The sequence below is a fragment of the Cricetulus griseus genome, chromosome X, assembly GCF_003668045.3.
Source record: "Cricetulus griseus strain 17A/GY chromosome X, alternate assembly CriGri-PICRH-1.0, whole genome shotgun sequence".
In the NCBI taxonomy this organism is placed as follows: domain Eukaryota; kingdom Metazoa; phylum Chordata; class Mammalia; order Rodentia; family Cricetidae; genus Cricetulus; species Cricetulus griseus.
Window position 1 is genome coordinate 116,430,550 of NC_048604.1, and position 9,351 is coordinate 116,439,900.

A 9,351-nucleotide genomic window follows, 5' to 3' on the forward strand; every position below is an offset into this window, starting at 1 on the left:
AAACAAGTCTGTACTGTTTTATACACTCCTTCACCGAAGAAGTGGTGGTGATAGTGCTGGAGGGCTGTCTCTGATTCAACTTAGTCCACTTCCCTATATTTTAAGGTTCAGACTCATCGCATACAGTACCTCTAGTTTATGATGAAGTCCTATATTAGCACAATTAATCTTTGTACTTTATAATGCACACAATGAGGGTCTTGCCTCCATTATCTCATTGAACCCTAACAAAAATCTTTGCCATGGCCCAAGGACTTCCTTTCTATTGCTAAAGAAACACTGGAAAAATTTCTCACATGGGAGACACTGCATTTTGTTGACAAATGGAGATGATGGAAAAGTTTAGAAGTCTGCATCCAAAAAGAGAAGAAGGGTGAGATGCTTTTGATACTTAACATAATGCATCTTTCCCATCTTCATTCCTCTGGCCACTGATCTCCTTAGGGCAGAAGGATGCGAAGTTCAGCTAGAGCTGTAGTTCCAAATCAATCTTGCTGGAGGGGACCTGGTCTCAAAAAGAAACCAAACCAAGGAAAGCCTGGGTTATAATCTAGAACTAGTAAGCTGAATCCCCAGACCGAGTTGTTTGGTCACTGGTGACTTTTCTATTATCTGCCCCTGTGGCACAAAGTCAGCTGTTCCTTCAAAATTAGAAAGAAAAAAAATCGTTTTCCGTAGACAACACAGGACCTTCAAGAGAGAGAGAAACGCATCCTTGTTTCTCCTTGTTTGGGGGTACTTTTCGTCTTGCAGGGGAATGCCCTACTAAAACCTCACCCAAAGATCTTAGTGGAAAGAAACTTAAAATTAGAAGCTTGAGTCATTATTATCTGTAGGAATGTCAGTAGTCTGGAGGATGAGGGATGTGGCAAAGGAAGCGAAATAGGAAAACGAGTGTGGGCTGAAGGCTGGAAACCCTACAGTGAAGTTTTAAAGTGTAAAATTTTTGAAAGCTACACCCAGGACTGTGGTACACAACGTAGGCCTTATTAAGTAATCCTTGCTTAAGCACTATCTTTTGAAAGGAGCACTTGACACACTCCAGAAAGTTTTTGGATACATTCCCATTTTTTTTTTTCTGTTAAATGGTGAGATACACCAAACATCTGACCTAGCTTCTGACACCTTTTCCTAGTTGTGGGGTTTTATTTTGTTTTGTTTTGTTTGGATAGCCAAAAGGCCATAAGGTCCAAGTTGGCACTCCATTGCCATGCTTTGATCTGTGGGGGATGGGAATCTATGTATCAGATGACAAGGGTGCTCTTCATACCTGGCAGCAGTAGTAGGAAAGACTGGCAAAGACCCTGCCAGGAGGGAAGCAAATGCCTCAGCGTTCCCATTCCCCCCAATCGTTGCCCACGACCAGGGCCTTGAGGGAGCACAGTGTGTCCACGTGCATCCCGCATGTCCTGCTATACTTCTTACATAAGACTCCCGGTATGGAGTCAGGGCAGCTGTGAGTCCCTCTTACCCGTCGTCTAATAATAAACTGAAGCTAAGTTTCCGGGCTGCGGCCACTCTAGATTCCGGCTAGATTCTGCACTGAGGGGATCTTTTGCAACCCGGACACACATGCATTCCGGTCATCCCACCCTGCGAGTGCGCGCCAAGCCCGCCCAGCCCGCGCGCGCCAGTCCGCCCTCTAGTTTGGATGGCGGCTCCTTGGGCTCAGTGCCTCGCCCTCCCTCCCCCAACCAGCTTGCTCTGGGCTTGGTGCTGGGGCGCGGCCACTCCATCCTCTCAACCCTACCCTCCCTTGCCCTGCTGGGTCGCCCAGCCTTAGCCCGGGTATCAGGCGAGAGGCGGAGCCGTCCGGCGTGCTCCGCCCACGCGGTAGAAAGGGCTGGGCGAGTGTTACTCGCGGTCAGGGCTGGAACCTTTTATCTGTGCAGCAGGAGGAGGTAGGAGGAGGAGACATCGGGGGTGGTCCTGGGCGCCTGGGACACCTTTCCTGGACTATAAATTGAGCACCTGGGATGGGCAGGGGGCCGAAGCAGCCACCGCCACCCACATTCACAGTTCGTTCAGTGACCGCAGCAGCGCCCTTGGGCAGCCGCCATCCGCAACACAAACACTGAGAACCGGCAGCTCAAAGAGGTGGGTGTTCCCGCCTTGTGGCTGCCCTGGCTAATATGGATACTTTAGTTCAGGTTTTAGAAGAGAGAAACGGGAAAGTCCTGGTTGGGGGAAATCCTTCCTCTTTTTTTTTTTTTTTTTTTTTTTTTTTCTCAGAGGTCCACTGCTAGCATTGGAGGAGGTGATACTGCCTGGTCCCAGGGAGTCACCCTGGCGCCGTCTCCGGCCAGCAGTAGCCAGGGTGGGAACATAGCTTGGACAGGGGAGCCAGGCACCCTAACAGGGTGGATAATTTGTTCTTTTCGTCTCTTTCTCCCAAGCAGGTCAAGGCTAGACCCAACCTCCCACTATCATCGCGAGCCAAAGCTAGGAGCAGCCTCGCATCACGCAGGGCTGGGCTGCGACAGAAACCAGAGTTAGAGAGGGCCAAGAAGGATCCGGGAATCCCGCCTCACCGGTTACCAGCAGGCTCCTGGCACCGGCTTCTGAGAGTGCTTGAAGGCAGGCATCGCCAGCGTTCTATCTCGGTTTACCAGTGTCCCAGCGTTTGCTCGCCCGCTCGGCCACCATGATGCAAATCTGCGACACTTATAACCAGAAGCACTCGCTCTTTAACGCCATGAATCGCTTCATTGGCGCGGTGAACAACATGGACCAGACTGTGATGGTGCCCAGTCTGCTTCGCGACGTGCCCCTCTCCGAGCCGGAGCTAGACAACGAGGTCGGCGTGGAGGTAGGAGGCAGTGGCAGCTGCCTGGAGGAGCGCACGACCCCGGCCCCCAGCCCCGGCAGTGCCAATGAAAGCTTTTTCGCGCCCTCCCGGGACATGTATAGCCACTACGTGCTGCTCAAGTCCATCCGCAACGACATCGAGTGGGGAGTTCTGCACCAGCCATCGCCCCCGCCAGCTGGGAGCGAGGAGAGCGCCTGGAAGTCCAAGGACATCCTAGTGGGCCTGAGCCACTTGGAGAGCACAGATGCGGCCGAGGAAGATCTGGAGCAGCAGTTCCACTACCACCTGCGTGGGCTGCACACCGTGCTCTCCAAACTCACCCGCAAAGCCAACATCCTCACCAACAGATACAAGCAGGAGATCGGCTTCAGCAATTGGGGCCACTGAGGCGGGCCTCTCCCCGCTGCCCAGCACCCTCTCGGGCCGGCTCTCCCACCCCTCTCTTCCCTCCAAGCTATTTTCTTCCTGGTTGTGGGGCGCGAAGGGCACACTGTAAAGTTGGGCTGTGTACATGTGGGGTTGTGTGGAGAAGAGGGCCCCATCACGAGAGCAAAGGAAAGTAGTCGCCAGAGAGGGGGGTTCAAGGACCCCCGGAGGGGGCCTGCTCTGTGTTGGTGGGAATGGGACTGGGCCGACATCTTTCATTCAGCCTGTGCCTTTCTTGGGGTTTCTTTTCTGTTCTTTCCGGAAGAGAAGGGCCTGAGAAAGGGCCATGCCAGGGCACGGCGCTGGGTTGCCACACTTGGGAGGGCAGCTTCTGGCTGGGTGCGGGTGCAGGGGAGAGGCGGGGCACAGCCTCCTGCCTGTCCTGCTTTGAGCTGCAAGAGGAGGCCCTGGCGTTGCTAGGATTGCGTCAGTTTTCCTGTTTGCACTATTTCTTTTTGTAACAGTGACCCTGTCTTGAGTATTTCGAATTTCTTTGCTCTGAAACTTCGTCGATTCCATTGTGATAAGCGCACAAACAGCACTGTTGGTAATCGGTACTACTTTATTAATGATTTTCTGTTACACTGTACAGTAGTCCTGTGGCACCCCATCCCTTTCACGCCACCCCTCCCCCACCCCTGTGTGTGTAAACTGGCAGTGCGCCAGCTTGGATGAAGCTTGCCACTCGGCCAGCGAAAATAACATTATTATAAGAAAGTGGATTTATCTAAAGTGGAACCAACTGACATTCTATCCGTGTCGTACGTAGAATGATGAAGGGCTCCACTCTTGTTATATGTCTTGTTTATTTAAAACTTTTTTTAATCCAGATGTAGACTATATTCTAAAAAATAAAAAAGCAAATGTGTTAATTACATCAGACAAGTGTGTGTTTCTCTTTAGTCCGCCAATGAGTGGCCAAATCATTAAAAGAAATTTCCTTTATTTAGTTTAAGTATTTTCTCTCTGATATTTCCAAGTTGGGGGCCAGGGGGGAGGGTAGTCACCTCTACAACTCTTTAGCTTTGGCAAGTAGCTACTGGTGACGATTTCTTCTAATTCATTTCCAAGATAGGATCAAATATCCCAACAAGAAGTTCATAAATATTCAAATTGTCTCAAACTGCTTGGCTAGCTTATTGAAATACTTAATCGAAGTGTTTTGAAGTCTAAAAACTCCTAAAGGTGGAATTTCACTTGACTATGGAGAAGTGAAACGTTAACAACATAAAAAAAACAGCTAATGGAGATTACCTTGCAGGTCTTAATTTTAAAATGTTGTAAGTTAACCATGAGCTATAGATCCTAACATAAACAATGTCCTTCACAGTACTTTCCCAAAGAGTACTAAGCTGTGCTGAACAGCATCCAGCTTTTCAGGGACCCACTCTGCACTTATGGACACAGGTCTGATCAAGGCTGCCCTAAGCCCCTTGGGAATGCTTTGTCAGATAGCATAATGACGTTCCTCAGAGATGACTGGGCAGGTGAAACAGCAGTCTGCATTTTCCTTATTTCAGTGTTTTGGGGAATAAATGCCAGATCAATCTTAGTTTTTGCAGAAAGTCATGGGGGCCTTCTCTATGTTCAAAGGACTTGAAGTTCAATTATGTACAACTTTACAGTTTAAAAAATTCTACCAAGTGTGTGTTGCTGCATGCACACAAGGGCGGGAATTGCAGGCCAAGGCAGTTCAAGTCCATTATCAGCCTTTCGCAGCAGTGAAAAAAAAATGGGGGAAGGAACCAGACTGGGATGCCTGCCTGTTGCCAGAGAAAGTTAATGGTTAATATGTGAAGATAAGCTGGCCAGCACCAAATGTCAGCTATACCTACATTTGTTTTCTCTTCCCTTTGGAATATCAAAGTGCAAACAAAAAAATTAAAGGCAATCCCAGAAGCAATGAGTGTAGACAGAAACACAGATATTGGAGCTTGAAAGTGGTGTGCATAAATCTCCTGTCCCTGTGTATTGTAGGTATTTAACTCTCTGCCCAAAGCCTCATGTTTTCATGGAGAATAAGGAGTAGGAAAGGAAATGGCAGCAAAAAAAATATTTAGAGTAAGAGAGAAACCTAACAGGATCTCTGGTGCCTGGGGAACCTTCCAAGGATCAAACATTCTGTTTATCATCTCATCAAATTCCTTCTATAATCCCATGAAGCATTTTGATTATTATGCCCACCTACAAGTGTGTAACAGGCTAGGAGAGTTAAATATGTCTACTGAAGGAAAACCATTATTTTAACTAACATACAAAATTGATTCATCCATTTCCCTAAACCCAAAACACACTCTGAGTAAGTGATGACAAGAACTTCATAAAATACAAACTGAAACATGTATTCAGAAAATTCTGGTGGAATGATGGACTACAGTAAAGGATACACAACTGGCAAAAGTGCTAACACATTTGAATATTTTCATATAAGTTTATGTGCATGTGCTAATGAGTCTCACCTAATATCAATATGTTTTGCTGGATTTTTAGAACTTTTCCAGGCCCACTAAGCACTATTCCACTGATACTATTTTATTCAACGTTAGTTTTGAAGCAAAACCAGGACATATAGAGAACAAGACTCAACTGTTAAAGTGCCTGAGCTATTTATAGTTTTACTTCATTTCAGAAGCAAAGTAATACGTGACTTGATCTTTGCAGCCTGTCTTAGGAAAGTTAAATACAATGAGTGGCACTTGCCTGAAAGCTCTCAGCAAAACTACCTCTTAATGGCCGTCCCCAAGGCTGTTTATGACAGAAGGAAGGCAGAAATAGATGAACTGGGCAGAAGGGAACAGCCCTGACTAGATTGACCACCTCCAGATATGTACATTCGATAACAATTCTCTACATAAGACCTCACACCTCAACTTTTGAGAAGCTGGTTTTGCCCCCACCCCCACCTCAGTTTCCAGCTTTGCTCATGTGGGGAGATTCACATTTCAGTTTTACATATTCCTTAGCAATATGCCTAATGTACTCCTACTCTTTGTGTCAAAGAGCACTGCACAGCAATTGGAATCATCATTCTCTGTTCAATTTGGAAACATGCAGTGGACAGTTTTTTAAAATTGAAAGTTAGTGTCGTTTGTGTATGCTTTATCATTTTGCTATATTTTAGTTTTGAACAAAAAATCATTCTTTTGTTGTTTGTTGTTTTTCGAGACAAGGTTTCTCTATGTAACAGTCTTAGCTGTCCTGGAATTCACTTCATATACCAGGCTGATCTCGAACTAACAGAGATCCACTTGATTCTGCTTCTTAAGTGCCGGGATTAAAGGCCTATGCCACCACACCTGGCTTCAAAAATCATCCTTAGTGTTTTCTTCCCTCTATTTCCCCCTTTCTCTTCTCTACCTCTCCTTGTCTCATTTAAATATCTCCAGCATTTCTCAGATGTTCATGCATGGTTCCAGTTGATTTAGGGCTCAAATTTTATACCATAAAACTTTATAAACAATTTTATCTTTTTATGGGGCATCTATTAAATTTTTACTAACCATTACATCCTTGCGTGACTTATTTTAAAAGAATATTAGATAAAATAATGGGAGAATGAACACTGTCTTTAAAATTTTGGAGGTGAATGGTTTTGTTCTCAACTAATAGAATAATGGGTTTATTTGTCTTTTGAAAGAAAATGCTAGGGTTTTCTTTAAGTTTGAAAGCTTAAGAATAAATTGCTGAATTTACTGAGATCATTTAAGCTGAAAATTAATTTTCTTTAAGATCATGTCCATTTTTAAAAAGAGCTCAAGGAAATGGAAAGTTTCTTCTTCATTTACTCCAAATAGTTAGTTGACTTGGGCCTCTGGGACATGTGGAGTTGTGTAGAGCACACTGTGAGGTGGATATCATGATCATTTAGTACCAACAACTGTTCTTTTTCTTCTGGATTTCATCACGTTTTTGTTTTTGCTTATTTTTGAGATTGTAATTTAACTACATTTCTTCCTTCTCTTTGCTCCCTCCAAATCTTCCCATATTCCTATCCCTGCTCTCTTTAAAATCCATGGCCTCTTTTAAAATTAATTATTATTGCCTGTAGATATGTATTTGTATAGACACATATATTCCTAAATACAACCTATTGAGTCAATATATTGTTACTTGTATGTATGTTTTCAGGGCTGGCTGTTTGGCACTAAACAACCAATTGGTGTGCTCTTCCCTGGGGAGGGCCACCTCTCCTGCTCCTAGCTTTACTCAGTTGTTTGAAGCTCTTTGTGTAGAGTTTTGGCCTCGTGGGCTTTTCCCAACCCAGTTTGGCATGTTTGTTGATGTCATTCTTGTTCAGCTCATGAACAACTGCTTCTTTAACTGGAAGCCAAATCAGCCCTTGCCACATACAATCGTTTTTCTTGCCCTAGACCCACCACAGTAAGGGACTTCACACAATCTCTTGCCAGTCCCCACGGGACAAGAAGTCCTTAGAGAAGATGGAATACTCAGAACTTGTGGTCCTCCTTTTAGACCACATTCTGGATGTTTAGACTACCTGGATTTCCTGTGCATGACCCTAAGCTCATTGCAGGATCCTCACAGACACCTCGGATTTTCTTCCCAGTGTACTTGGGCTCTAGGCATTTGCACCCAGGTCTGAGGCTTGGCAGGGCTATGAGGAAAGGACATGGGTGCACACACAGGGCTTTCCATAGGTTTCTGTCTAAGGTCCTTCTCACTGCAAGGCAGATTTTGGATAGGAAGATAAAGAGGTGGAGTGCAAATTAGAGGTCCCATTTGTTCTCTTGTTCAGCCTTTTTGGCCTCAGGAAAAGGTGTGAAGCCACCAGAAAGGAAATTAGATGAAAGCAGCTTGAGTTTCAAGGCTTCTTCAGTTTCAAAAAATGAAGAGTCCGTGACTTTTACCCTGTTTCCCATATTACTCAGGAATCCCCTTGCTCTGCTGAAGAAAGATGCTTAATTTAGAGAATAACAGATAAAGCAGGCAACTCACCAGTGTACACAGATAGGTACAACTCTACATATCTGCCTGCCATTTAGTGCTCCATTGTTAGTGAATATAAGAAATGCATTTCCTTCTGACTCAGACAGGTACGTCTTCCATGAAATCTGTGAAGATTTCATTTCTCCAATTCTTCCATCCTTTTATATTTAACTAGATGCTTTCATTTTAGCATCAAGGGTCTCAATCCAGCTAAAGTATAAACGTTGTTTGCCTGTCTAAATGAGGTTCACTAAAGCCACAACTATCTCCTCAGCCCTTCCTGTTTTGATATTCTCTATTTTTAAAAGAACATTCTTTTGTATCTTCTCATATTTTGTGCTTTTTTATATTTTATTGCTTCTTTTTTTCTCTTGCAGCCCTTTACCTAGCCATTTAAACATACCTACCACTGTGTCTAACTTGAAACTGGCAACAATTAGTATTAGAGAATCCCCTTATCACTTACATGCATTTTAACAGGTGGTAACTTTCTGATTTTGAATTGTCAAGAAAAAGAGGTTTTTTATAATTTTATTTTTTATTTTATGTGCATTGGTATATTGCCTACATGTATGTCTGTGTAAGGGTTTCGGATCCCCCTGGAACTGGAGTTAGAGACGGTTCTGAACCACCATGTGGTTTCTGGGAATTGAATCAGGGTCCTCTGGAGGTGCTCTTAACCACTGAGCCATCTCTCCAGCCCAGAAAAAATGTTTTCTAACACTGTAAATAGGAGAAGTTGGGAAAATACTAGCAAAATATAGAGGCCAGTTTTGTTTGTTTGTTTAGTACTGAAGGTTGAACCCAAGGCCTTTTTCATACTTGGCAAGAGCCTTACCACTGAGTTAGAATTGCAGACCTTTTTGTATATTTGATATTGAAGTAGTATCTCACTAAAGCTGACCTTAATCTAGCTCTGTAGCTGAGGAAGACCATGATCTTGTGATTGTCCTGCCTCATTCTCCGGAATAGCTAGAATTGAAGGCTTATATCAAGAGGCCCAGCTCACTTCTTTACTCTGGTAAGCTAAATAAACACCATTGAGGGTGGCGCATTTCCTAGAATCTATTTTCTTCTCAATATCAATTTTACTAGTATTGATATGTGCACATTTATCAAGGAGCATTCATCTAACAGGATGAACTGGATATGATTCATTTGATATTTTC

The 9,351-nt window shown here is 44.3% G+C and overlaps 1 protein-coding gene across 4 annotated transcripts; it reads left to right on the forward strand.

The window, feature by feature from the left end:
- The first annotated feature begins 1,772 nt into the window (after positions 1-1,772).
- Mid1ip1 (MID1 interacting protein 1) lies at positions 1,773-4,112 on the forward strand. Of its 4 annotated transcripts, none has more exons than XM_027433275.2 (2): positions 1,773-1,901; positions 2,397-4,112. In XM_027433275.2, the coding sequence occupies exon 2, from the start codon at positions 2,645-2,647 to the stop codon at positions 3,194-3,196; it is 552 nt and encodes a 183-aa protein (XP_027289076.1). In that variant the 5' UTR covers positions 1,773-1,901; positions 2,397-2,644; the 3' UTR covers positions 3,197-4,112. The 4 variants fall into 4 exon arrangements, with proteins under 4 accessions (XP_027289076.1, XP_027289077.1, XP_027289075.1 ...); XM_027433276.2 differs by having other exon boundaries at positions 1,810-1,901; positions 2,400-4,112; XM_027433274.1 differs by lacking the exon at positions 1,773-1,901 and adding an exon at positions 1,908-2,097.
- The last annotated feature ends 5,239 nt before the right edge of the window (positions 4,113-9,351 follow it).